We start from the raw sequence: 25,950 nt of genomic DNA, 5'->3' as shown, positions 1-25,950 counted from the left end.
ACCACTGATGTGGCTGTGCAGAGCCGAACTCGCCCGAGATACTTACATAGGGTACACTCAGTTACCATTACGAATGAGGATGGTGGGGGATATGACGCTTTTGTAACAGATAAGGAATCAGAACCTCTAATTGTTCGCTACTTAAAATCCCATCTGACCGGAAAACAAGGCCGTCGCTTGTATCTCAGCTTCCATCCCTACTGTCTATTACGAAGTGTAACCATGAACTATCCTATGAGAGACAAAGCTGCTCACTTCAGACGGCCTCTGGGACAAGACCAGAACACGGCCAACATACCCATCATTGACATTTCTGCTCCTGATGCCGACCAAAAAGAAGTTGCTAAACAGCTTGTCGACGCTGCTGAAGAGCATGGTTTCATTTACATCCGCAACCTGGGCCATGACATTCAAGCTAAGGACATCGATGGGGCGTTTGATCTGGTGAGTAAGAGAAGCAGATCTATTTAAATTGATCGGGAATTCAGATGGCTGAGAATATCGATACAGGTCAGAAAGACATTCGAATGCCCTTTGGAAGAGAAGCAAAGGTGCACGATCCAGACTAACAACCGTGGGTGGTCTGGCATGCACTCTGAAACACTGGATCCTAAACATCAAAAGGTACATTTGCCTCGTTCTTCCAATAGAGTGCTTTATTGGGATAAAGGGCTAATTCTGTTAACTTAGGTCGGGGACTTCAAAGAGTGAGCAGCTTTCGAGGCATTCCATGATATGTCACTAAAATAGCAATGACAGAGCCTTCAACTTTGGCGAGTTCGCAGATGGGAAAGCTCAACAGCCTCTCCCATCTGACCTGGTTTCCGATGAGCCTCAGATAAGTGCTTTTGCTAACTCCTGTCATGACCTCTGCCAGAAGCTTCTCTACCTTCTTGGCCTAGGTCTCGGTGTAAGTCGCTTCAAAAATAATCAGCCTTAAGCATTATCTTATTATACAACCAGGTCGACGATTTCTTCTCCTCTGCTCACAACACAGAAAAAGGCGCTTCGAGCTCTATCCTTCGGTTTCTACGTTATCCACCCCCCGAGTCTACTGCACACTCCGAAGATGACATTCGTGCTGGAGCTCATTCAGATTACGGTTCTATCACTCTCCTCTTCCGTCTAAAGGGACAAGCAGGACTCGAAGTTCTCAGAAAGGATAACGTTTGGGCACCTGTTCCCGTGTGTCCTGATGGCACTGAAGAAGACCCTAGCCCACCCATTCTCATCAACATCGGCGACCTATTGTCATACTGGACGAACGGGCTCTTCCGCAGCACTTTACATAGAGTTGTGTTCCCCTCAGAAGGCAGCTCCGGGGTGCAAGGGGAGACAAGCAATGGACCAAGATATTCAATCGCGTACTTCTGTCATCCTGTCGGGGCCGCACCTCTTGAGCCTGTCCCTAGCGAAAGAGTAAAGAACTTCACGCCCTCCGAGGGAGTGTCCAGCGAGAACCCTTATGCTACAAGAAAGGTCATGACAGCTGATGAGCACCTATTTATGAGACTCAAGGAGAGTTACGGCGATCTTTATGAAAAGAAATCATAGCTACATCACACATAGACAGGACAGCACAGCCATTTTATTGATATGGTGATTCGGCATGCATGAGCTAATGTGGTCTACCAGGTGTGTTTTGACCCCAGATCTCTCATCACTGGGTGCCTGGTTTCAGATAGTGTGAAGCTTCCAACGCATGCGCCAGTCAGAGAACCCATGAAAGTACTTCTCTTCGATAGACTCGTCTTCTTGTGTCGTGAGATAGGACAAAAAGCGCCAGTCGTGAATTTCGATGTGCGTGCCCTTGTTGAAAAGATTGTCCTTACGAAGCTCCTTGAACCTTTCCGCTAGGTTCTTGAACACAAGTTTATTGTCGCTATCGCACACAACATAAGCCTTTGAAGGAATAGTGATTTTCCCTTTCTGTCTGGCCTCCTTCTCGGCATTGAGCCATGTGTCGATGTCAGTGACAGGGGCGTCAACACCATGCTGAGCGAGAAGTTTTTTTGCTTCTTTCATGGCGAGAAGGCCTGGCAAAAAGAGTACAACTGCGTTTGCAAGCATGCAGTCTTCGCCAGCATAGACACATTTCCTTTTCAATGCCGTTGTTACTTTGGTTGTTGACGGTTTCAGGCGCTCGGGGTTGGTCTCTGTCTGAAGCTCGCCAGTGCCTGGATTGATGATGAACTTTACGACTTCAGCGTTGACCCCATCGGAGTTGCTGGATTCATCAAAGAAGCTCTCGCTCGGAGAGGAAGGACAGCATGGTGCGCAAGAAGACTTGGCGGGCTGAGGTCGCGGGTTGTTGTCCCTGGCGGCGAGAGGTGCGCGTGGTTGTGAAGCAATATCGATGTATGGGTAGTCTTTTTGGCTTATCGATGTTTCACTGCTACTCTTCAAGCGTTTATGCTGCGAAGTTGGTCCAGTGGAGGGCAGGCCACGTTTGTGTTTGGCGCACAATTTCGTTGGTGACGATGGTTCAGTCCGCAAAGATGTTGTCGCTGTTATGGAAGGCAAATCCAAAGATGGGGCCCTGTGGACTCTTTCCCGTCGGCCGCGGCAAGGGCTGACTTGAACTGGTGATTTTGTAGCCAAGGGCGACTTCGGAGACCATGTAGAGGTGGTATTTTGTGTTGATTTGCGAGGCGACGGTGTTGGCATAGTAGTCACTGTCAACTGGCTCGCAGCGTCAACAGCAATACCACGAGGGTCAGCTGCTTCGAGTTTTGCAATCCACTGTAGATTCTCCTGGCTATCTTCTAATTTGCCGGCAGTCGTAGCCTCCTTTGCCAGCGCCTGCAACTGCTCGAAAGATATGGTGTCCGTGAATTCCCGGTCAAAGTGAACTTTCGTCACCGAAGGAAATCTGAGACTCCAGAAGCCAGTGTTTCCCACTCGGTCAAAGCTGAAGCATTTCAAATCAAACACCAATGGTTTAGTGAATATGAACGTCGGCGGTGAACCTTGTTCAACCCCAGGAGCCAGTTTGAGAGCCAGTGCCCCATTGTCGTCGGGAGAAACAGGCTCCGGGTTCGAATAAATGACAACTTCTCTCAGGATAGTTTCGTTCAGCTCTACAACATTGACGATGGTGAATTCTGGCTTAGCGCCCCAGCTTTTGACTGCTTCTCTGTTGTCCAGGCAGCCAATGTAGAAATGAGTCCACTTGAGCCCTGGAATTCGGTAACTCAAGGCTTTTGTCGAGTCATATCTGGCACCGACAACCGAAAAGTCGCCAACATCTCCAAAATTGCCAATGTATTCCTTCTTGAGCTTGATGCAGCAGCTCGAAAACCTTCGCCTCTGGTCTGTAAAGTCGAAATATGGCTCATCTGGTTTCAAAACAAGGCCTTCTTTCCAAGCCAAAATAACCATGGCAAAAGCTTTACGAAGAGTTGAGGCTCCCAGAGGCTGTCCAAAATCAATGACTTGGCGCGGAACGAGGCCCGCCCATCCTTTACGGCAACAAACGAGGTTGGAGAGGATCTTGAATCTCTCTGAATGCCTCAAATTGATCAGAGACTGATCTTCCAAAAGCATAACGTCGTAATAAATTATCATGAGGTGTTCCTGGGGCCCAGGCCTACGAGTTTAGTAACACATGGTGAAGAAAGCACGGAAAACTTACAAGGAGTCTAGCTCTGTGTTCAAAAACCTTCCTCTTCGTGATACATGCTTCCTAATCCTATGAAACGGAAGTATCTTCTCCTGCTGTTCTATGTTAAAACGAGCTAAGAAGGTGACCGAAGATACCTACAGAATCGTCATATACAACTAATTCCCCTTCCAATATGCACGCTTTCTTGACTCGGGTGTCGGGCTGTCCAATTTTGAGTGATTCTTGTATGATCCTGTCCAGGGGGTCAGTTCGTATATGCGTATCGTATCATTTGTACTGGCCCGTGAAGTGCAACTCTATCTTCTGTGCTATCTTTGCCGCTCTTCGAGAATATCTGTATGCATTTATCCCCTTTGCTTGGGTCGACGTGGATCTGACAGTATTCGCCATCAATCTTTTCCTCCACACTCATGCGCCCATGGCCCATGTCTAGACAATGCTTAATGCTACGTCCCTTGACCCAAGGGTGTCGTCCAATTTTGACACCCAGTTGAGGTTTGACTGTGCCCATGATCTGTTCGCGTGGTGTTTTGCGCCCAGCATTTGGAAGAAGCCTTCCTCGTATTGCTTGAAGGGAAGTGATCGCAGTAGCAAAATCATCCTGTATCTTCACAACGCAGGGCAAAATAGGATCACACAGTCGATATATGAGTTGCGGGTCTAGAACGAGCGGCTGGTAGCTTTTCAAAACAAGCCGCGTGAACCATTTTGCCTCTGTTGCACTCAACCTTCTGTAGAGGCTCTCAAGATCAGTCCTGTTGCTTGGAGTCAGGCTAGCCTGTGAGGCACGAATCGAGGGGGAGCTCCATTTTATTTTAGCCGCGAGAGAATGAAGAAGTTGGTCAATTTCTTCAACTGTAACAAGGTTTTTATGATCGTAGCTAGGGCTTGGCTGATACGCGATTAGCTGGCAGCTTCCAAGCCCCGGGTATACTTACTGTGACTGTGAGGATGCGAAAAACACAGTCTGCCAAATCGACACCAGACCCTGGCTGGCGGTACTGAGCTAACTCCTTAATCCTTGACGAGCCAAGTAGATATGCACGGCCAATGATTCTTTCCAGGCTGGCAGATTGAATACAGTAAACTCGATCGGTCCTTTTTTCAGGAAGAAGTGTCGATAACAGCGCCGGGAGGTTCGTATCGTGAGCATCTACGTAGTTGCGATGGCGAGTGAACCACTTTGTGACAGTGTTCGAGCAACTCTTCTTATCAAGAGAAAGAAGGAAGGATTGCTCGAGTAATTCACAGACCAAAGAGAATGGAAGCGGCATGCCTAGTATACCAAAAAGATGTCGTTGTACGAGAACAAAGAACAGCTCGTGACTTAGATTTCGCAACTCGGATGAACGGGTGGAGGTGGTTCAATTGTTCATACTAAAGTGGAGAGAACAGGCAGCACAGTCACCGCATGAAAGCAAAAGATGCCATTCTCACGAGCTTCCAACAAGAGGGAGTGGCAGTGCCTGAGGTTGTTGGCGAAAATGAGTGAGATAATTTACTTGTCAGCCAGTGCTGGGAACCTGCCCTAGAAGGAGTGGACGCGAAGTTGACGCGAAAGTCACATGATGCTTTGATTGAGAGTCCTCCAGAAACATCGATCACCTAAACATGCACCGTACCAGTTATTATCTCAGGTAGGTTCCTCGGCGCTGTAAAACGGGTTTTATATGACAAGAAGAAGAATATAAAATCTTGAATGCGTCCTGAGGTTCCAAATGTCGCTTGCGTCCTGTACCAGGATGTTCAAAGCTGAGCTATAAGACCATCCTCTTCAGGCACTATCATTATTATTATTAGAAAGTCTAGAAGTCTGGAATGGAAGGATGGCCCAAAAGAGCAATAGTCAATCAGATATGCAAGTCAGCTTACGAGTGCAATTATTACGAACCTACTAGTCATTACGTGCAGCATAGGTGACGGTGCAGAATTGTGCTCAACTCTCCTCGATCTGCAATTTTAATGCAAGGTCCGCTGCAGGCGCAAAGACAAAAAGGGCAAAGACCCCTGACCCTGGACGACAGGGTCACGGGAACGAATTCTCTATCGTCGTGACAAACGTCGACCCGTCAGCCAGGTCAGTCAGTCCATGATGCTTCAGTACCAAGCAGCCAATGATGGCAAAGAGATATCAGAACTTTGTTTGACAAAGGTAATTACGGGCAGCGCAGACGCTCGTTTGTCGTCCTCTTGGAACCCTTGCCTAACAAGAAATGATCTAACGCACAAGCTGCAGTAGTAGCCTGTCGAGCTGGCAGTGCTCTTGACAACGGGTCAGAGGAGAGCGTATCAACGGGGCGGTCTGATGAATCGAGCATCGAAAAAGTTGAAACCAAGAAGTTGAGATGGCCGACCTTGTGAGTCAAACTGGGGATGTGGTCCACTTCCCACAAGGCGTTGGGCTCGCTCGATGGATGGCGCAAAACGGGGCAGCGACAGCTGGTTGTCGGGGTCAGGTGGTGCGATTGTCACAACCTGTAAGTGAGACCTGCGGGTTGGGCCGTAAGTGCAAGATTTTGGGTCAGTTCGCATGGCACTGGCATGGCATGGTGTTTTGATGGATACCGAGGATCCATTTGATTGATTTATGAGCCTCCCTCCATAACTACCTATGTAAACAAACATGCCCCAATTTCCAACACACGAGACCCTGCTGCAGTAACATCTACAATTCATGTCCAATACTTTACCTTGCCTGGCCTTAATCCATGATCAAGTTCACGCGTCCCGAGTATTACACGCATTATATCCTCAATTACAGGACCACTCGCCTACTGAGACGTACGGATACTTGTTCGCGGCTCCAGTTACCTTGACAGGGCTGCCGTCGAGTTAGCCATTCTCCCGGAATTGCGTATCAACAACATCCTGTTTCCTTTGCTTTTTCGACATTCCATATTTGCATCCCGTAAACGCCTGTTCGGGAATATTCGCTCATTACAATCTCGGTCGTTTTCTTGCCGTCAACCCTCTTTTTCATCATTATTCTTTCCTCTTATATCATCTTCGTTCTATCTCATACAGTCTCACTTTGTCGACGACAATTGATTCACTCAACGGCTCCTTATCGTCCGCCCCATCCGCTTAACGTCATCTTGTCCCTTACTGGGATTCGTCAATTTGTTCGCGTCTGGCCCCCGGCAAGCCTCATCGTCCCTGGCTTCCTAATTCGAGAAGTTCCTGCGTCCTCCCCAGCGTCCAATGGTGTTCCACTGCTCCTATTCTCCTGACAACCGCCCCCCGCCTGGTTCAACGCCCGCCCAGCTGTGCTAAGGAGCCCAGTCAACGTCTATCCAAGTTAGGGGATCTAGGGGCATGCTACCGAACGCCTGCAGGGCTCTATTTACGACGACGACCACTGAGCAATTGGTGGACACTCCACCAAAATCCACCCCGGCTGGCGCCATACCCCATGCGAAACTTGATACACCACTAAGCCACCCACAATCCACCTTGGACTCGCCTCTCTCTCCTTATTCTGATGACTGGCTTTCTCTTTCAAATCTGCGTTGTCCATCGTTGCTCGTTCGCTCTCTTCGATGATCACCGCCATCTGACACAGTTACACCATAGAGCGCTCACTACCAGAGCCGCTGTTGCTGCTGTAGCCGCTGCTAGATTGCGGCGCCTCAGAGCCCGAAGAGCTCCAGCCACTCATTTCCATTCTCAGTTACATTTCAATTTGCATAAACGCCGAAGAGTGCTCGGCCTCCGTTCCCTACTTTTCAATAAGTCGAATCCCTACGAGTTAATAGGCATGGCCTCGCAACAACAAGCTATCCGTCGACGCTACTCAGTTGCCGACCGTCTGCCAGCGGATTTAGTTCTTCCCACCACTCCATCCAACTCAAATTTTGAGACAGCCCCTAGTTCGACCATTTCTGCTACTGCTTCTCCCACTGTCGGTGTCGCTGCGTCTGTCAACCCCAGGTACGCTCCTGTTCGTGACCTGGCTCAGGGGTCCAACCCGAGACACCTGAATTCCTCCTCACACAACCGCCACGGCAGCATGACTTCAACAGCAGCAATGCCTTCCCGACCGGCTTCAAAGGACGAGAGCGTTCCTTTCAGACGTGGCCACGCTCGTGCCAAGTCTAGTGTATCCAGCATGAACCGCCAGGTCAATCGACTCTCTTTGACGCTTCCAATTGCACCCCCTACAAGCGACCCTTCCCGACCAACACCGACTTCTGCTTCCATGTCATCAGTCCCCCCAACACCAATCGAATCTGGCATTGCCACTCCTGCTGACGCAAATGAGTTTATCATCGCAATTGCTGCTCAGGAGAGACGTGTGCTCGAATTGCGTGAGGAATTGTCGCGTGCCGAGGCAGATCTAACGTTGCTCAAGAAGAAATGGACCGCACAAGAGAAGAAGGGCGACACCATCCCTCTTGAGGCATTTCGCAGTCCCATTTTGTCTTCAGAAGATGATGCTGCATCTATCCGGCGAAGTGTCGACTCAGATCGCAGGAAATTGTTACAGCAGACTCAGAACCCAGCGACTCCCAACCGAAGAAGGGTCCTCCGTGGCGGGCATACAAGAACCCTATCTCTGCTATCGCCGGCGAAACCAGACGCAGGATTCTCATTATACCAGGATCGCGATCACGAGCACGAGCAAGTGAAATTACCTTCGATAGAGCGCAGGACCGCTCAATTAACAAACCCTCATTTATCTAAGCGTGCCTCGTGGCAGCCACGCACACAACAAAACGGCCCGGCTGTTCCACAGATTGTCGAGGACTTTAAGTTGGGCCTCAGGGCTTTTGTCGAGGACATACGCCAGATTACAGTTGGGGATGAGCCTATCAATGGTCAGCCCATTCGTTCCAACAGTGTCAACGAACGCGGCGAAGCCAATCGAAACCAGGATACCATACGACCGAATCGTCCGCTACGGCCCAAAGTGAGCACAGTATTTGAACCACCTCACAACAACTCGGATACAACTGAGACCAAATCCTCGACCTCGACAAGCACAGCATCGAAAAGGCCCGAACTGCCTGCTCGGAGCAAAACAAAGTCCAAGAACAAGTCTTTCTCTTGGCAGCCTCTTGGATTTGATTCGATGGATGATAACGACTGGTCTAATTGGGAATCTCCGGCCTCATCTTCCAAGACGTCTCGCTGGAGTGGATCTACTATTGGCAGCGGTGGACTGGACGATATGTCTGCTACTTCAGATGAGGGAGAACCTGCGGACTCACCCTCGTAAGTCACTTGGCATTGGAATTGAGATGAATTGTAAGTGAAGATGCTAACCTGGCATAGTAAGAAGAAGTCGACCGGCTACGAAACCCCTTTGCTCTCTCCCAAGCTAGAAGAGCTTCTACCCAATATCGTCAACCAGTTCTCGCCCAGTAACATCAAACGCACCGCGACAACCCTGATGGATGAGTGGGAGAAGTCCCTGACGGACCCCAACTATCCTCATCAGACACAAAACAAGGAAAACACCGCTTAGACAATCTTTGCCCCGACTTTTCGCAGCGCATCTATATTATGTTGAACATACTTTTGAAGCGATTTGCACACATTTCTTTACATAAAAATGGCAAGGCGTACACAGTTTCGGTATCACAGACCGGTATTTGATGACGAAGAAAGAAAAAGAGGCTCGGCTGCCCCTGATGGAGTTTGCAAGTAATGGATCCCATTTCGTTGCGCGTTGTTGGCACTCTTGGAAGGGCTTGTTTGAATCTCATATTGCGAGAGTTATTTTGCTATTTCTGTTGGTTGTATCTCTTCTTGTATGGCTTGTGTGTCGGTTATTTGGACGTATCGTCTGAGAATCTGTGCACATGCAATTTGGGTTTTTGGTGTTATTTAGGATTATGATAGTGAGACGACCCTCATGAGTGACGACTAGGGAACCGTCACATTCTAAGTCAATTCGTAGTTTATTAAATCTTTGAAACATTGCTCATCTTTCCATGACTTAAACGACAGGCAACATTCTCACTTTAAGAGCTTCTGACTCGCCCGCTAGCACATTCTCACTGTTCTTTAAAAAAATTTAGCAGGGCATTCGTGTCTTAGATTTATCGAGTCTCGGCTAGTACGCAGATCTACCGCCGGACTCGTCTTTAAGAACTCGATCTATTGTTCGTTGCTGGGGCAGCCAGGAGTGGAGATGGGTTCGATCTTGGACATGGGGACGACGCAGCTCAAAACGGTGGAGATTATCCGCAGTGTGAGTGATCCTGCAGTAGCAGGGCGTAAACATGAAGTCACAGAGAGCTCGTCGGGCAACGGACTTAATAAGGTCGGGGCACAGTGAGCACACGGTCAAATAAACAGTCCGATGTTTCGCGTTTTTGCAGTCGTGATTACAATAACCAATGGAGTTCGGAAAACTTGGCTGGAGCAATGCAAGTTCTCGTTCCGAGCTTGGCTAATAGCATGCCTCTGTCGATTTATTTTTGGCAAAAGTATATTTTCAGGTCAACTGATAGAAATACTTAAGCACCTTTCATCGGAGATTTTGAGCATTAAGCGAGTGCGAGCAAGCCACCACCACCGAGAGTGACTTGGCCAGACCAACGTTAGTCTTTGTATGCAGTATCATCGAAGCATATTGCTGCTTCTGGATCTCGCATTCGCTTCATCAACGTATTACTGAGACATGTTCCTTGTGACTTGGGACTTTTATAATGTGGCAGTGGCTGGACCACCTTTGTAGGAAGAACAGTTTATATATAAACCACGCGCCCTTGATACTTGATGTTGTTCTTCTGACTCTGGCAGTCAATTAATTGAGTTGAACGACTTAACCAACCACAAGATGAAGAAATCGGAATTCCGTTCCAAAATGGAGCCAACTTCCCGGCCTCTGACATTTGCCTCAACAGCTGGGATGCTTGTAAGTCATGAGCCCTGTTGTCATACTTATTCTCAACTGACACATGATAAGTTCATGCTCAAAGACTGCTTCAAACCTCAAACTACAGTAGTCGTTGGGTCGTTCATCCAACTTGCCCTCTGTGCTGTTCTTCCTCTCCGTTGGGCGGTCGTACCACCCTTGGCCGTCTTGTTCAACTCCATTGTCACAACCACGATCCAACTTTATAGCACAAAACCCAATGAGTATAATAAGAATGTCGTACCAGGTCGTGCCACCGCACAGCTCCCTTTCTCTACTGGATCCTTTGGTTCAACTCCCGGAGCAAGCCCCGTTGTAGTCTTTCATCTCGGAATCCAGGCCAACCACCCTCTCGGTCTCGCAGCACCAGGCATGGAGCAAATTAGCAAGTACTTCATGGCTATGCATAATGATCTTGCCTCCAAACGAGACGAATATGGTATGCTGAGCTCCTCAACATGGCGCGGAGATGAAAAGAGCAGCAATAACACCCTTCTTCTGATCTACTACTTTCGTGACATAGAGAGTCTGCACCGCTTCGCACATGACGAATTACACCGGAAGGCATGGGACTACGTCAATAAGTCTAAGCTCAAGCATGTGGGGATCTTTCACGAAACGTTTAACGTGCCGGCTCGCGAGTATGAGAACGTCTATGTTAATTGTCATCCGGTACTGATGGGCCATGCGACGGTGAAGACGACAGAAGGGGGCGAGGAAGAGAAAAGGTGGATTAACTCCCTTGTCAGTGCAGATACTCCCCTTTTGAAGACGCAATATGCAAGGATGTCCAGGGACGAGCATGGTAGATTGAAGGACACGGAATAGTGTAAAATAGTCCTGTTTCTTGGTTTGGAGTTTGAGCATTAAATGGATGGAGATACTGAGTTCGATCTGGATCATCTACTGATAAGGTTGTTTTTAACCATAAGATCTTAAATGAAAAGGGCTGAATGAACGGCATATTTACACCAAGAATCGATAACCATTACTCAAAGGTTCCTTTGGATCTGAAACTCAAGAATCTGGTTCTCATCGCTACGAAGCGCAGTCTGAGAATAAGATTTGCTAAAAGCAAGCAACTACAAGTAACAGATGGGCATATGGAAGCTCTTGAATGGGTCATCGCGGGTTCATGAACATAGGCAACGCAATCAATAAGATTTGTGAGTATAACTCTGCAGCCTGACTTACAAGTCTGAGGCCAAGTAAAGTGCAAGGTATCCAATCTAGCAACCTCTCAACGCCTCAAAACAATAAATATAACAGATACCGCCTCTCAACGCCATGCCCTACTATAGAAGTTTAAAAAGTCTAAAAGTCGATGACCAAGAATGAAACACCCCCGATGACACCGGCAAGGAACAGGAACGTCAGGATACCGGCGCCAGCCTTATCAGCCGTCGTGATGTCCTTCAATGGAGGGGTTCCATCATTGTCGTTAATGTCCGTATTTCCACCGCCAGGATTTCCTTTGGACGTTCCACCGGTCTTCGAGGTGACAGGCCCCTTGGCACTCTCCACCAGCGTGTACATGAGGATCGAGAGGGCGTTCATTTGGGGACCAACTCCAACAGAGCCATCAAAGCTACCCGTCGTCCAAGAGAAGCCACATGCTGTGCCTGCAGGCCCCTTGTAACCCTCTGTGGGTGAGCCTGTGCAGACTTTAGCGGCGGCCTGGGCACTTGTCTTGATGAGTTTCATGATCTTGTCGTTTGTAGAAGAATAAAGTTGCGTGGTGGCTGCCAACCACCGTGCAAGATACCCCTTGAAGCTCTGTTGGTCCTGACTGCACTGTTTGTGAGGCTCGCAAAACTGCTCGTAGATGATCTCATCTTTAACAAATTTGTTGAAAACATCATCGAGGAGACCGTCTGCTCGCTTCTTCCAGCTATCGCTCGAGGTAAGGTTATACATGACCGCGGCGCCGTGCAGGAAGATTCCCGTGTTATAAGACCACTGTGTCTTATCTATATCGGTACATTTCTTTCCCTTAGCATCGCTGATGTGAACACCGTCCTGAACTGCAAACTTATCGGTGATGATGCCAGAATCCTCATGCCACTTCCACAACTTCTCAGCCCAGTCCGCATAAGTGTCGTTACCCGTATACAGTGCTAACCGAGAGGCGACATTGAAAAAGCAGCCATTGGAGATAGCGTTCTTGTAGTCGAAACCAGTATTCCACTTAAAGATCTGCCAACGCATACCGCCACCGCAGTAGTCTGCGTCCCAGCGACTGACGTACTCATTAAAGACAGCTTGAACCTGAGCGAGCCATCCGGGTGTGTCCTCAGGAGGATCTGGGAACTGATGCTCAGCTGCTGACATTGCAGCCATTGCCCAGAAGCCTTGGTCATCGTTTCCTTCGGTCATTGTCTGGTTATCGGGCATGTAATCGCCGTCTGTGCCGGCTTGATGAATCATGGCTTGTTTTGTGATTGTGTTATAAGAGTCGTCACCGGTGAGCCACCAATAATCAACGAGAGTACCGAACATCGCGCCAGCCTCCCACCCTGTTAATGGTCAGTAAATGTTTATGGCTCGATTGGTATGAGAGAGTTACAGTAGTAAGGATCTGGCAAGTTTCCTGGTGTATCGCCAGTGTTGTTTCCTGTGTAGTATGATACCAAGCCAAAAGCTGCCTGGCCGGCGGCCTTCTCGATGGATTCTACCACAATGCATTAGTTCCACTACTTTGTCGATGAAAATAAACCTTACTGTTGTCATCCCATGTTACGTCGTAGGCAGTGACAGCTGCTGCCCAGCCAAGTATCGCAGTAGTTGCTCGAAGTAATGAATGCATCTTGGCAGCTTAACCCAAAACTCGGAATACCAAGACAAAGACAAGACGGGAATAACAGATGGACTGGACCCTGCTTGATGCCAAGCTCGGTTCGTGTATCCCACTTAGACGCGTCGCCAAGAATGAATTCAACGATATATGGTGATAGAAATATCCAACCACGTAGATGAAAAGAGAGTACCTAAGTAGCTCAAGAACAACGAAAGAAAACGTTAATGAAATGGGAATCGGTATGCAGAAAGAGAAGATGTCCTTCCTTCTAAAATTGGCATGGCAAGAAGGGGGATGGATGCTCGAAACACCCCAATTTTTTGCTGTGGGCATGGCCACTACTGACATTGATTGATGTTGGACGATACGTCAGGGACTCCACTGAAAGTTGGAAGGAAGGGTCCTTTGGAAATGAATTTGTCCAAGGACAGCCCATCATGGCTCGGGCTCATCGGGGCCATGCGATGTGATGCTTGTGCTTGTGCTTTGAGGCGGAGCAACAACATGGATCCTACGGGAACGTGGATCGTCAGGGGGTTTACACAGGCGACAGTTAAGACTTCGAGTCTGTCACGAGAAACGGAATGCGAGAGCAAGGTGAGAGGTACGCAAGCAGATATGCAATGCACTGCACAGTACCTGATTATGATCGTCTCGAGTGTCAGCAGTGCTCCATTTGTTCCTGGAATAAATGCGGTTCCTGGAGCCAGCACGATCCAATCGTTGGCTCAATCCCTTTTCTGCATGACCTGAAGAGCGGATAAGAAACTATGGAGCATCTATTTTAATTCGGCCGAGACTGAAAGAACCATCATTCCGTATGGCAACCATCGTATACCTACATAGTCGATGAGGCGCGTGTGTTTCAGTTTCCAGGAAAGGCAATTCGATCTTTACTTAGCGAGTTAGCCAAGCCGGGATCACGGAACTCATTGTTTAATTATTTGGTTTAGGGTTATTTTATTCCCGCGTTAGCGTGCGCCGTTGAAGAAATTCTCGAAATACTGTGGTAGGGATACTGTATGGGTGGAGCGGTATGTGGGAACGCTGCCGGAAAATTATCCCTGCCTGCGTAACTTGTGTCTGACCGAGCATGCGTATGTACTGTATCCTGACGCGTACACATGATAGACAGTTTCTTTATCTATAACGAGCTTTGGTTTCCAGTTTAAACAATTGTTTCAGCCACTGGAGCTGAACTTCATCTACTGTCTGTAGAGCATGCAGGATGTTGCAAAGCTATCAAGGATCTCGACTTGTTGTCATTTGGACTAGTAACCCAGGACGTCTTACACTGAATAGGAATTAATGGGTCTGATGTCATTTATAAAGTACGCATTCAACATTCTAAAACAGAATTGCATCACGAGATAACGCAAAAAGCCCACACAGCTTCATATTATTGCCATCATTGCTTTGGGTTCTGCAAGCCATTCTATCATACTTGCATTCTCTTTCACCCTATTCCTCGGAGAACAATACACCAATAAGGGCGTAAATACGGTTCTGCTTTTTTTAATCTTTGTTGTTAGCTGATCAATCACTGGGCTTACATATTAGCAATGGTCATTCCTTGGCTGGGTTGAAATGCTTCTTTTAAGCTTATAAAAACACGGTCCACAAGCTATCAGGTTGTAACGAACCTCAGGATATTACTTGAATAGGAAAGCCGGTGGTTACACGCATGTGCATGCAATGCCGCCTCTGTATTGCCCCCTGACCATTGACCATTGAACAATGCAGTTAATACAACTTGTTGAGCCTCCCATGTCTGTCTGAAGCCTAACAGTTGACTCAACTCCACCCCATTTCCAGTCTGTACATTCCGTAGGAACTGCGTGGTTCTCAACAACTCCATCACCAACATCCGATATGCCCACCTCCTACAAGTCTCATGATTGCAAGCCAATGGCAACATGCTCATTAACAGTGGGCAGAACTTCGGTATACCTAAACCGAATACCCAATATCCATGGATGGCATCTCCCGTGACATATTCCCTACCCCGGCCTCACAGCTCCAACCCCGCTACAAACCCCGCGATTCCCCCACTTGAGCTCGGTATGGGCTTCCATTCATCCATCCTTCATCGCTTGAATACAGCCAGCATAACCTCACCTGATTGCCACTTCCATAGTGGCGGTTATCTTGGCAGCTGGTACTTAAGAAGCTTGAATCACTCAGAAATCAGACCCAATTGATCAATAATATCTTCTTAATTAAGAACCATTTCATCTCATCTCGATAATACTGGTTGACCATCTCGCTCCATCCGTCCACTACCATGTCAGCCAAACACTTTGTCAACGACCCAACCCACCTCGTCTCCTCAGCTCTCCATAGTCTCACCCTCACCAATCCGTCGCTCGCCCTAGATCCAGACTTCAAAGTCATCTATCGTCGTCCTGATTCCAATGCCAAAGCACAAGTGTCCATTATCTCAGGTGGTGGCTCCGGCCATGAGCCCTCCTTCGCCGGCATGGTGGGCCAAGGCATGCTCTCCGCAGCTGTAGCTGGAACCATCTTCGCATCTCCCTCAGCAGAACAAATACGTACAGCAATTACCTCTCGTGTCGATACGTCAAAAGGCGTCCTGGTCACCGTAATGAACTATACCGGTGACGTCCTCAACTTTGGTATGGCTGTTGAAAAGGCCAAGGCTGCAGGGCTTGAGGTTGAGATGGTGGTTGTTGGCGACGATGTTGGTGTTGGTCGTGCAAAGGCCGGAAAAGTTGGACGTCGTGGAATTGCAGGTACAGTTCTCGTTCACAAAATCTCAGGTGCCCTCGCAGCTCTAGGAAAGCCACTTGATCAGGTTGCCAAATATGCACAACTGACAGCAGACAACCTCGTCAGTGTGGGCGCCAGTCTTGAACATGTGCATGTTCCTGGGCGAAAGGTCGATACAGAGGGCAGTCTTGCGGCAGACGAGGTGGAGCTGGGAATGGGTATTCACAATGAACCCGGCTCTGGCCGTGAGAAGGCTGAACTACCTGATCTCGTAAGTAAAATGCTCAAGCAATTACTCGACACCGCAGACAAGGATCGAGCTTTTGTGGACGTTAATTCCAGAGAAGTTGTTCTCATGATCAACAACCTGGGAGGAGTCAGCGTTCTTGAGCTGGGCGGCATCACTGCAGAAGTTGCGAGTCAGCTTGAGTCAAATTACAGTATCCGGCCCGTGAGAATACTCAGTGGAACATTCATGACCAGTCTGAACGGTCTCGGCTTCAGCATTTCCCTTCTTAATGTGGTTTCGCCTGATTTCGAAGCTCCAAGCATGATTGAATTGCTTGATGCTCCCAGTGAGGTGGTTGGATGGTCCGCACCCGTTCAGGCCGGCACCTGGAAAACCAAGAATACCAATACAAGAACAGGCCGCGCTGGTGCTACAGGGGATATCAAGCCTAGTGGTTTAAAAACAGACCCTAGTGCCGCGCAAGCAGTATTGAAGAAGGGCCTGCAAAAAGTGATTGATGCCGAGCCAGAGGTCACCCATTACGATACCATCGTCGGAGATGGCGATTGTGGAATCGGGTTGAAACGAGGCGCTGAAGGTCAGTCCGACGCATCATGGCCCCCAGACATTTATTGACATAATACAGCAATCCTTAAGCACATTGACGAGCAACCTCTTACCGGCGACGTTGTGGTGGATCTCTCGTCAATCGTAACAATCGTGGAAACAGCCATGGATGGAACCTCTGGGGCTCTATATGCCATCTTCCTCAACGCCTTGGTTCATGCTCTTCGTGAGCTGTCACCCGGCACGGCCTCGCCCGAAGTCTGGGCCAAGGCCCTCAAGATGAGTAGCGATGCTTTGGCTAAGTACACGCCTGCTCGTCCTGGAGATCGGACGTTGGTCGACGCCCTTCATCCCTTCGTGGAAGCTCTCAACCAGACAGGAGACGTCAAGAACGCAGCTGACGCAGCACTGGAGGGGGCTAATAAGACCAAGGGTATGCAAGCCAGCCTGGGTCGGACGGTCTATATCGGAGGTAGTGGCTATCAGGAGGTTCCCGATCCTGGAGCCTGGGGATTGGCCAGCTTCTTCCTGGGCTTGAGCAGTTAGGCAGTCTTACGACCTCTGCCTCTGCCTCGAGGTCGAAGATGGAGATGTAAGCCAGTAAGGTCGAGATACTCGGCAGTGTGCAAATATTGATAACACGTGTAATGAACAAATATGGTATGCGAAAATCAACATGTTTTCAACGCCTATGGAGTCCCTGTGAGTCTTGCCCGTAAGACATACAAACATCCCATTCTTAAATTCGAGCTCACACCGCCCCAAAACCATGACCGAAATAATTATTAGCTGAGAAGAACCAGAATGACGCTATCGCCTCGTAGGAACCTGTGGTAAAGTCAGTAATCAAGTTTGATGTTCGTGTCACCGCTAATTGACAAGTTATTGTGTTGTAGACGTACATCTTGCTGATGAATCGATCCTTGTTCACTGGGCGACCCTTCTTCCCGTTTGCTAACCGAGGGGTCTCCGTCCACATCTCCTTTACATTCTCCAGCACCATATTGCAATGGCGATCGAAGGCTTTGACACGCGCAAGGAGCTTACGGTTGTTGCGGATGGAGATGAGCACTTGCACGTGCGATCGAACGGCCGTCTGAAGGATAGATAGAGGGCCGGCAGAGAACTCGTGTTCTTCTAGCTGGGCAATCTCGTACTCACTAGAGGATGATGTGTTAGCAATCGAGGACTTGTCGCGGGGCTGGACGAAGAGGAAGAGATGTCCGTCACGTACGTGAGTTCATTGCGCGACTTGCTGAGAAGCTCCCTAATCTGTCTGTTAGTAATATGAGACTGCAGAGTAGAGCTGGTTGTGACGTACTGAATCTTGGGGTCCGTCGACATCTTGAATATATTCTGATAGTTTTGGGATGTTGGAGACGGCGCGCAAGGCTGAAGCCCAGATAGCTCAAAAAGTTGCGACCAGTTGAGCACGTGTCTGGCTGGCTGCTAGTGTGGGTCCATCTTTCGAGCTTCATGAGAAGTCATGTGACGATTGTAGACAGCAATACCTCCACCAAAAAGTGTGGCTGCTAACCTAGTTATGGGTTTTTGGGCTTAGGCGGCTTGTTGCGGACGGTTGAAAAAGCATTGCCGCGGACCTCGGACAAGACTTCAAAGCCATCATATACCCCCTCTTTCTTCACCTCGATGGGCATGTCGATCGCATGTGCGCATCGCTAATTCTTCTTCCCATACAATGACATTTCGAACTTTGACAGTCCGAGCTGGTGCCTCAGCTAACGTTGCAAGTCGGAGCTCACCAAGAATCTTCAACATGGTCCAGCAATCAAAGATTCTGAGCTCCTCGCTCGGTGCACGACAGGTGAACACAATTAGCCGTTTTTTTATTGCTATGAATTCTAATTCTATATCATAGCTTTCATCCGAGGCCACCAATATCCGAGAGAAGAGAAACGATGATCCAAATGATGTAGTTTTCGAGAGCAAGTATGGTCTACGAACCGTCATGCTCAACCGGCCGAAGAAGCTCAACTCACTCAATGCCTCGATGATCCGAAAGATTGTGCCCCGACTAATCGAATGGGAAAAGTCTGATCTCGCCAACGTTGTCGTTATGAAGGGTGCTGGTGAAAAGGCCCTTTGCGCTGGAGGTGACGTCGCTGCGCTCGCCAAGCTCAACTCGGAGAGTGAGGACGGTTGGCAGAAGTCGGCACAATACTTCGCCCTCGAATATAAGCTGGACCACTACATTGCGACATACAAGAAGCCCTATATCGCTTTCATGGATGGTATCACTATGGGAGGTGGTGTTGGTTTGAGTACCCATGCTCCTTTCAGAATCGCGACCGAGAAGACTGTCTTTGCGATGCCCGAGACTACAATTGGATTCTTCCCCGATGTCGGCGCTTCGTTCTTCCTTCCTCGAATGAACGGATCTGTCGGGACTTACCTCGCGCTTACTAGCGAGCGACTCACTGGTCCCAACGTCTTCTACTCGGGTATTGCCACCCACTACCTGCATTCAACCAGCTTGCCTGATCTAGAGGCACGCCTAGCCGAACTACGGTTCCGGGACAGCGACGGTTTGCCTGAACGACTGGCACTCATCAACCAAACTCTTGAAGAATTCTGTACCGGTCTGCCATATGACCAGCCCATAACCTTGAGCGGCGAAATTCGCCAGGCAATCGACCGATGCTTTAACAAGCACACCATCAGTGAGATCATTGCTGCCTTGCAGGCCGAGCGGGGTCCAACTGAGGAGTGGGCGCAGAAGCAGCTCAAGACTTTACACAAGCGATCACCTACAGCTGTGCATGTGGCTCTTCGCCAGATGCGTATAGGTGGTGAGTGGGATATCGCTGAAACGTTTAAGAGGGAGCACCAGATTGCCACCAAGTTCATGCAGCATCCCGACTTCACCGAGGGTGTATCAGCACTGCTCATCCGAAAGGAGGCGCCCAAGTGGCAGCCTGAGTCCCTCGAGGCGATTGGAGGCACAAACGTGGCCAAGCCCTTTTTTGAGTACGACTCCAATAATGAACTAGCCCTTTTCACCGATCGCACATTCAAGGAATACCCTCACCGGGAACTTGGTGTGCCATCCGAGAAAGAGATCGAGCAGGTTCTGTCAAGCGGCACATATACCCAGGAGCAGCTGGCCAACAAAATCGTGTCCTCGCGCAACGGTCGCCAAGGCATCGCTGAGGTCGCCGGAGAGATTATCGCTCGCAAGACGGCAGTGGATGACCAAGGCAAAGCTGTTTGGATGGCGGATGAGTCGCTCCCTGGAAGCCGACTATAATTCCTCGCGTGCTACCAATGCTTGAATAAAATGTAAAAATAGATGCCACTACGAGATGTAAATTATGTAGTGCGTGTGCTGATAGATGAATTGTGATGATATCAAGCGATAAGAGAAATGTGCTTCAAAATAGATGATGCTTTTGTCCTCCCACATGGAGTCACAATACCGCTCATGAAGTCTAGAATGATCATGGCGAAAGTGGCGACCGAAAGACTTGAAGTGGGGTTGGGATGAAAACAACAAGAATTATTTTGGTGAGAGGTGAAACGATGGCTGAAAAGTCTCATTTTGTAGCGACTTTGTTTAGGGACATGACCAATGACCAAAGAGGGGCAGATGCAGGTAGTGGAGGGCCAGGTGGGCGGGTATGTAAGCCTAAGAAGAAACACCAACTCATGTTTTCCAGACAGGGCTAATAAAAGGATGGATAGATACAGACAGGAGAGATAGAAACAAACGAAATGCGGAGATAAGGGAACAGGACCAGCAAGAGGATCCAGTTAGCAAACTGTCTCATGTAGGCAGGCACCCGATAGAGTCTATTAGATGACCTCAGGCAGAGGACAAGATTATAAAAGGGACAGTGTCCCGCTGCAAGAAGAGCCTCGAAAGAAAGACGAGACATCCCCGTCTTTCTCTGGCTCATTTCTACCCATTTTCCCGTCATCGAAGCAAGTCGGCAGTTACTAGGTTGGCCATAGCAAAACAGCCTGCGAAAAGATTCAGGTTCGCAACCAACTAGAAAGATACGTACCGTTTCAAAAGTGCGACGACTTCCATTGAGACAAGCAAACAAAGGTTTCGCTTGAGATAGCAAGGCACGTGAGTTCTGCTCCAACTTCAACTTGCATTATCCGGCCCCACTGAACCGGTCCGTGTCGGAAGAGATGGATCTCGCTCCGGTAGACCCCCACCACCCGCCGGGCGGCGCGTCTAGAAGGCGAAGATTGCGCTAACTCACGTCACTGACTGCAGGCACTAAAAGGGTAATTGACAGGGGTTATTGGCTCATCAACCACTGGAGTGACACGGCGACCCTCCATCTTTTCTTCAGTTTCATTCAAGCGGAACACGCCTTTGAAGCTGCATCACAACACACATTCAAAGCATCTGTCACTTTTTATGATTGAGGCTTCAAATTGGGGGTTTGGTTCAAGTTCTTCTTATCTCTCATAACCCGCATTCCCATCACTATCTTTTCCCCTTTTGCACTTTATTCTCTATTGTCTCGTTGTCTAGCCAGCGCGCAAGACTATCGGCACGCACTTTAACTTGATCCACCTTCGCTTCACGACGCGACTTTGGCGGGTTAGAGCGCGTCACGAACATGACGCCCGCCTCCCGAATTTGATATCACGTCCCGGCCAACGAGCTCAAACATTAAACCTCCCCACTAGTATTTCCTACGCATCATTGAAATACCCACTGCCAAACTTCACCTCTTGACCTTTTACTTCTTTCTTCTCGGCCGTCGCTGCCTTGTCTCTACTTACATGATATAAACCCACCATATACGACGACGACATAATTCACGATTGATTCTTTAACCGCCATCTCTGACCTCCCCCCTCAGGGGACTAACCGCCATGGCTTCACAAATGCCCAATCCTATTCAAGGCGGCTGGAATCACAACGGTCAGACGATGCAACAGAGCGTGGAAACAAATGAAGCAGGCGTCCAAGTGAGGCCTATGGGTCGTATGCAAAATCGATGCGTCTGGTAGTTACCTTGCTAACTCGATATGCAGTCAAGGTGCATTATACATTTGACAAGGAAGCCAAAGTCAATTGCCTTGCTCGTTCAACGCAAACCCTCTTCGTTCAAACGATTCCTCTCGATGAACAGAACTCTATTGGCATTGTCGACTTGCGAGCGTGCCTACAGGCAATCACCGAATGCAGCCCAGAACTCGGAAATCAAGATAGTGAGGGCGACTACACCATTTACGCACTCGATTATTCAGAACCAGACACCCCGTTGGTTGGACAAGGCATGCTATCATGGGCACTCGATTCCATGCGTGGTGGTGAATGGCTGTCTCAGTCGCCCAAAATGGTAACTGGACGTGTCACCAAAAACTTGCTTGCCGTCTTCGGAGGAGGAAACCGCGAGACACTCGAAGTCAAGCTCAAGTTCACAGTCGGTTCTAGGCTTCAAAGACGAGAACCAAATGTTGACGTCCCACCCGTTGAGATGCCACCTCACCCTATGCAACCCACGCCTTTACGACCCGCTCCACTGCAGCCTGCCTCTCTGCCACCCTCTCGCTCTGCTGAAATGGCCGTGGCTTCTGGTGCCGCAGAATGGAGCTCTTTCATCCAGGCCAACCCTCATATCGGACACACAGCACATGTGTCTCGAGTGGCATCACCTGCGCTTTCTCAAGGCGCACCACCTCCTGTCACAATTGAACGACGAGATTCGATAGATCCCGCGATTAGTCAAGCCAACTCAGGATCGGATGTTCAACGCATAGCACCCATGCCCGTCCCTCCGTCAACGACCGCCGCTTCTACGTCAAGACCCTCTAGCAGAAGCTCTCGCAATAGAAAGCCGCCGACAGGGCGGCCTCGCGGTAGGCCGCGAAAGAAGCCTGCCGAAGGAAACACATCAGGGTACGAAGACGGCACCGAGGGCGAGGATGGCGGCTCAGTGCCAGTCAAGAAAAGAGCCAAGCCCATGAAGGTCGAAAAGGCTACTCCTAACCCATTCACTTCGGGTCCGGAATCTCTACGTGTCACTGCTAGTACCGCTGGTTCTCTTCGAAATTTCCGTCCTGTTAACGCAAACAATGAGGCGGTCGCTGGGAATCATCTACAGGAAGTTCCCCGGGCTCCTACTCCCGTTCCCGAGGGAGGGCCCCTGAACGGCCCTGCCCAGGGTGGCCCCAAAGGCGTCAAGCCTCGGAGGGAATCCTCGATGCGCAAGGAGCTGGGTGCTACTCTGAGCAGTCAAATACCCCCGAGACCCCTTCGTGCCTTGTCCCCGAGTCAAGAGGATGGCCGTTCTCCAGAATCGCCTGTCGAAACTCCTGCCTTTTCAGAGGATAGCCCGCAGGACATACGGTCTTCTCCCCCTATGCCACGAACAGCATCCTTCATGCGGTCAAGTCCCCCTCCTTCCAGTCCTGTTTTGCCACCAATGCCCTCCCTACCACGGCAAATATCGAGCTTTGCGGAGAATGAAACAGATGACTTACTGGATGAGCCTGTCTTACCAACAGCCAAAGAGGGTCAGACTTATAGCCAGCCTAAGACACAAAAAGTGATGGAAGACGTGGATAATACCGGAATTCCAACTCAAGTGTTCAGAATCGAAGACGGGCCAGAAGGTCAAGGGCTCGTTCATATCCAGAACTTCAACACCCCTTACCCAACCTCAACTCCTGCTGGGCCCCCTCCATCAGAACCCGTTACCGCGAAGAAAGTTGCCATACCTAGATTAGTTCGAAATTCCTCTCAGAAACGACCTGCAGGCTCAAAACAACAACCACGAAGCTATGCACCGACACCTCCTCCCACCACAGATGCTGCAGAAAAGGATAGCCCAGTCCCTACCACTGCATCCTCGCTACCCGATTCTACTCAAATGCAGGGCAACCAAGCTATGGAGGCAATGGAAGAAGATGCCCTCTTTGAATTAGTGCGCGCAGTCTCTAGTTCTTCTGAGCCTAATACTTCAATTTCAACTAACCAATCTACTGAAGGATCTTTACCTACTTCAAAATCAAGTTCTCGCGTCATCGCACCAAAGCCCCGGCCCTCGCGACCACTCGGCAGATCACAGTCCGCAGGGATTCTAGCTTTGCCATCTGTACCGGCAAGCGAGCCTGCCGGGCCATCTTCTCTATCACAGTCTGTCCTTGCGGAACCGCCTCGCGCTTCCACAGATACCACAACTTGTCTTCGCCGTTCCAAATCGGTCAGCGTTCCCAAACCGATTGCTACCAGTGACCCTTTGGGACCGCCTGAGACATATTTGATCACAAACACTCTACCTACCCTGTCAGAGGCAATCTTTCCGCAGAGCGGTTTCCCTCCTATGCCCTCGTCCCCGCCCTGTAAATCCAACAAGAACCAAATCAAGAAGGATTCCATTAAACAGAGGCTAGAATCTGCAATCGCAGCTGGCGAGATGCCTCCGTTCTGCACTAACTGCGGTGCCATTGAGACCCCGACCTGGCGCAAGATTTGGGTTCAGGAACATGACGGCGTACCAGAGAACGTGGAGTACTCAGAGAAGCCTGGCCGGGTTACTGCCATTGAGATTCTGAAACGGGATAAGGACAAGAACCCCCTGTCCCATCGCCTTATCAAGAAAGCCCTTGGTTTTGATGATGATCGAAGTGACTGGTCAGAGAAACTACTCTGTAATCCTTGCGGTATATGGATGTCTAAATATCACAACCACCGTCCACAGGACAAGTGGGATAATGGGCTTTTAGGCCAGAGTCGAAAGAAGCGGGGATCCGCGGGCCCTGAGTCACAGGCAAAACGTGCCCGTACTAAGAGTTCTTCGGCGCCCCATCCTCCTTCAGAAGCGTTCCCAGTCACAGACTCCATTGGACCAGTCGAGCGTTCATCCCCTAAGCAGCCTGATGTTGTCTCTATGGGATCACGAGTTGATGAAGATGCAGCCATGCAAAATGTCTTTCATTTACTGGCGGCTGATGGGCGTCATACTAAGAACATGAGCCAGTCAGTACCAGGCTCTTCCCATTCCCGGGCTTCCAGAGGTACCGGGACTGCTGACAGTCCCATTGAGATGGACCTTGATGATGAATTGGGAAGCACTCGACGCCTGCTTTTCCCTTCACCCCGTAAGGAGGGTACACCGAAGACCTTGGGAGAGATCGATGCCAACGTGACTAAGACAGCAGATTGTCGGCAAAACAAGGAAATCTGCGGAAAGGAGAATGCAGTTTGCGATGCTCAGAACGAAGATCTCATCATGGATGATGACATAGAGGCGTTGTTTAACAGCCCAGTTCGTCCTTCCACGCCGCCGCCCAAATCCAAGGCCGATGCTGACTCGGCTCTCTTCAAAACCCCGACACGCCCAACACCCAGTCATCGACCTATCACACGCAGTGTCTCACGGTCTCTTCGATCAGTAAGAGATTTATTGTCTCCCAGCCAACAGGCGCTTCTACAAAGAACGCCGACCAGAAGTCCTGCGAGCGTTAGGCGCAGCCCACGACTAAATCTAGAGAGCAAGCTGGAAAGCGTTCTCGATACCCCCCTGAGCCGAACTATAACGCAGTTGCTCTCTGAGCCAAACTTTGACTTAGCGAGTAGCAATTTGGATTTTTCCACGCTACCATTGCTAGATACAGATCCTGTCAGTCTAGGTGACTTTGGCAGTTTTCTCAGCACCGACGGCATTGCGCCCAGTTCTTCCCCCAAAGATGTTCATGTGAACTTCGCCTACGGCGGTTCAGATAATGTCTGGGCTGAATGGGGCGGTATTGAACACAAAAGTACTGTCCAGGAGAAGGAGAAGTAAAGAATGGTTATAGACGTTTTTTTTGCTTCGAATGCTTGTTTTTCGAGTTCTTTTTTACAGCACTGTTGATCAACAGGTCCATGAAGAGCATGACGGTACGAATAGTTGATTTTTCTGGGACAGGCTTATGCCAAGTAGACGGCGTTTGGACAACTACACGAAAGTAACGGCGCTTACTTATTCACAAGCGGATACGATACCTTGATAGTGGCTGAGAAATGCCTGTTTTAGAAGCAAATTGCAGCATAAGAAAGCAATGACTGATTAATTAAGTATAATTTTGATAAATCCCGGTATATCTGCATAGACTGTCTATATCCTATTCTTAGTTAGTCGTTCTAATCATGATAAGGCCAGCCC

General features: G+C 49.3%; 9 protein-coding genes across 17 annotated transcripts; 6 read left to right on the top strand and 3 right to left on the bottom strand.

Moving 5' to 3' along the window:
- Positions 1 to 84: 84 nt before the first annotated feature.
- Positions 85 to 5,134, top strand: FOIG_03082 (uncharacterized protein). Of its 2 annotated transcripts, none has more exons than XM_031200733.1 (5): positions 85 to 448; positions 511 to 624; positions 691 to 707; positions 760 to 910; positions 964 to 5,134. In XM_031200733.1, exons 2-5 carry the CDS (start codon positions 589 to 591, stop codon positions 1,552 to 1,554), a joined length of 795 nt encoding a protein of 264 aa, XP_031070501.1. In that variant the 5' UTR covers positions 85 to 448; positions 511 to 588; the 3' UTR covers positions 1,555 to 5,134. The 2 variants fall into 2 exon arrangements, with proteins under 2 accessions (XP_031070501.1, XP_031070500.1); XM_031200732.1 differs by having other exon boundaries at positions 86 to 444.
- Positions 890 to 5,164, bottom strand: FOIG_03081 (uncharacterized protein). 2 transcript variants are annotated; one of them, XM_031200730.1, is made up of 5 exons: positions 4,564 to 5,164; positions 3,907 to 4,517; positions 3,764 to 3,857; positions 3,635 to 3,717; positions 890 to 3,589 (listed from the first exon to the last, which is right to left on the bottom strand). In XM_031200730.1, the coding sequence occupies exons 1-5, from the start codon at positions 4,897 to 4,899 to the stop codon at positions 1,678 to 1,680; spliced, it is 3,036 nt and encodes a 1,011-aa protein (XP_031070498.1). In that variant the 5' UTR covers positions 4,900 to 5,164; the 3' UTR covers positions 890 to 1,677. The 2 variants fall into 2 exon arrangements, with proteins under 2 accessions (XP_031070498.1, XP_031070499.1); XM_031200731.1 differs by having other exon boundaries at positions 1,502 to 3,589; positions 3,907 to 4,512.
- A 398-nt stretch (positions 5,165 to 5,562) lies between these two features.
- On the top strand, positions 5,563 to 9,581 carry FOIG_03080 (uncharacterized protein). Of its 2 annotated transcripts, XM_031200728.1 has the most exons (3): positions 5,563 to 5,777; positions 5,862 to 8,839; positions 8,900 to 9,581. In XM_031200728.1, the coding sequence occupies exons 2-3, from the start codon at positions 7,107 to 7,109 to the stop codon at positions 9,090 to 9,092; spliced, it is 1,926 nt and encodes a 641-aa protein (XP_031070496.1). In that variant the 5' UTR covers positions 5,563 to 5,777; positions 5,862 to 7,106; the 3' UTR covers positions 9,093 to 9,581. The 2 variants fall into 2 exon arrangements, with proteins under 2 accessions (XP_031070496.1, XP_031070497.1); XM_031200729.1 differs by having other exon boundaries at positions 5,862 to 9,581.
- A 612-nt stretch (positions 9,582 to 10,193) lies between these two features.
- Positions 10,194 to 11,511, top strand: FOIG_03079 (uncharacterized protein). The gene is made up of 2 exons (XM_031200727.1): positions 10,194 to 10,490; positions 10,542 to 11,511. Exons 1-2 carry the CDS (start codon positions 10,413 to 10,415, stop codon positions 11,316 to 11,318), a joined length of 855 nt encoding a protein of 284 aa, XP_031070495.1. The 5' UTR covers positions 10,194 to 10,412; the 3' UTR covers positions 11,319 to 11,511.
- A 24-nt stretch (positions 11,512 to 11,535) lies between these two features.
- FOIG_03078 (uncharacterized protein) lies at positions 11,536 to 13,929 on the bottom strand. Its single transcript, XM_031200726.1, has 3 exons — positions 13,212 to 13,929; positions 13,057 to 13,161; positions 11,536 to 13,006 (listed from the first exon to the last, which is right to left on the bottom strand). Exons 1-3 carry the CDS (start codon positions 13,294 to 13,296, stop codon positions 11,805 to 11,807), a joined length of 1,392 nt encoding a protein of 463 aa, XP_031070494.1. The 5' UTR covers positions 13,297 to 13,929; the 3' UTR covers positions 11,536 to 11,804.
- A 1,395-nt stretch (positions 13,930 to 15,324) lies between these two features.
- Positions 15,325 to 17,501, top strand: FOIG_03077 (dihydroxyacetone kinase). Its single transcript, XM_031200725.1, has 2 exons — positions 15,325 to 16,844; positions 16,893 to 17,501. The coding sequence occupies exons 1-2, from the start codon at positions 15,572 to 15,574 to the stop codon at positions 17,357 to 17,359; spliced, it is 1,740 nt and encodes a 579-aa protein (XP_031070493.1). The 5' UTR covers positions 15,325 to 15,571; the 3' UTR covers positions 17,360 to 17,501.
- FOIG_03076 (small nuclear ribonucleoprotein Sm D2) lies at positions 15,352 to 18,353 on the bottom strand. The gene is made up of 4 exons (XM_031200724.1): positions 18,135 to 18,353; positions 18,048 to 18,080; positions 17,716 to 17,973; positions 15,352 to 17,641 (listed from the first exon to the last, which is right to left on the bottom strand). Exons 1-4 carry the CDS (start codon positions 18,155 to 18,157, stop codon positions 17,599 to 17,601), a joined length of 357 nt encoding a protein of 118 aa, XP_031070492.1. The 5' UTR covers positions 18,158 to 18,353; the 3' UTR covers positions 15,352 to 17,598.
- On the top strand, positions 18,345 to 20,647 carry FOIG_03075 (uncharacterized protein). 2 transcript variants are annotated; one of them, XM_031200723.1, is made up of 3 exons: positions 18,345 to 18,638; positions 18,693 to 20,449; positions 20,516 to 20,569. In XM_031200723.1, the coding sequence occupies exons 1-2, from the start codon at positions 18,513 to 18,515 to the stop codon at positions 20,079 to 20,081; spliced, it is 1,515 nt and encodes a 504-aa protein (XP_031070491.1). In that variant the 5' UTR covers positions 18,345 to 18,512; the 3' UTR covers positions 20,082 to 20,449; positions 20,516 to 20,569. The 2 variants fall into 2 exon arrangements, with proteins under 2 accessions (XP_031070491.1, XP_031070490.1); XM_031200722.1 differs by having other exon boundaries at positions 18,693 to 20,647.
- On the top strand, positions 20,648 to 25,944 carry FOIG_03074 (uncharacterized protein). 5 transcript variants are annotated; one of them, XM_031200721.1, is made up of 4 exons: positions 20,890 to 20,906; positions 20,970 to 20,986; positions 21,060 to 21,782; positions 21,833 to 25,944. In XM_031200721.1, exons 3-4 carry the CDS (start codon positions 21,671 to 21,673, stop codon positions 25,588 to 25,590), a joined length of 3,870 nt encoding a protein of 1,289 aa, XP_031070489.1. In that variant the 5' UTR covers positions 20,890 to 20,906; positions 20,970 to 20,986; positions 21,060 to 21,670; the 3' UTR covers positions 25,591 to 25,944. The 5 variants fall into 5 exon arrangements, with proteins under 5 accessions (XP_031070487.1, XP_031070488.1, XP_031070486.1 ...); XM_031200719.1 differs by lacking the exon at positions 20,970 to 20,986 and having other exon boundaries at positions 20,648 to 20,902; XM_031200720.1 differs by lacking the exon at positions 20,970 to 20,986 and having other exon boundaries at positions 20,661 to 20,906.
- Positions 25,945 to 25,950: the final 6 nt, after the last annotated feature.

The sequence above is a fragment of the Fusarium odoratissimum genome, assembly GCF_000260195.1.
Source record: "Fusarium odoratissimum NRRL 54006 unplaced genomic scaffold supercont1.3, whole genome shotgun sequence".
In the NCBI taxonomy this organism is placed as follows: Eukaryota; Fungi; Ascomycota; class Sordariomycetes; order Hypocreales; family Nectriaceae; genus Fusarium; species Fusarium odoratissimum.
This window is presented reverse-complemented; position numbering and strand designations above follow the sequence as displayed.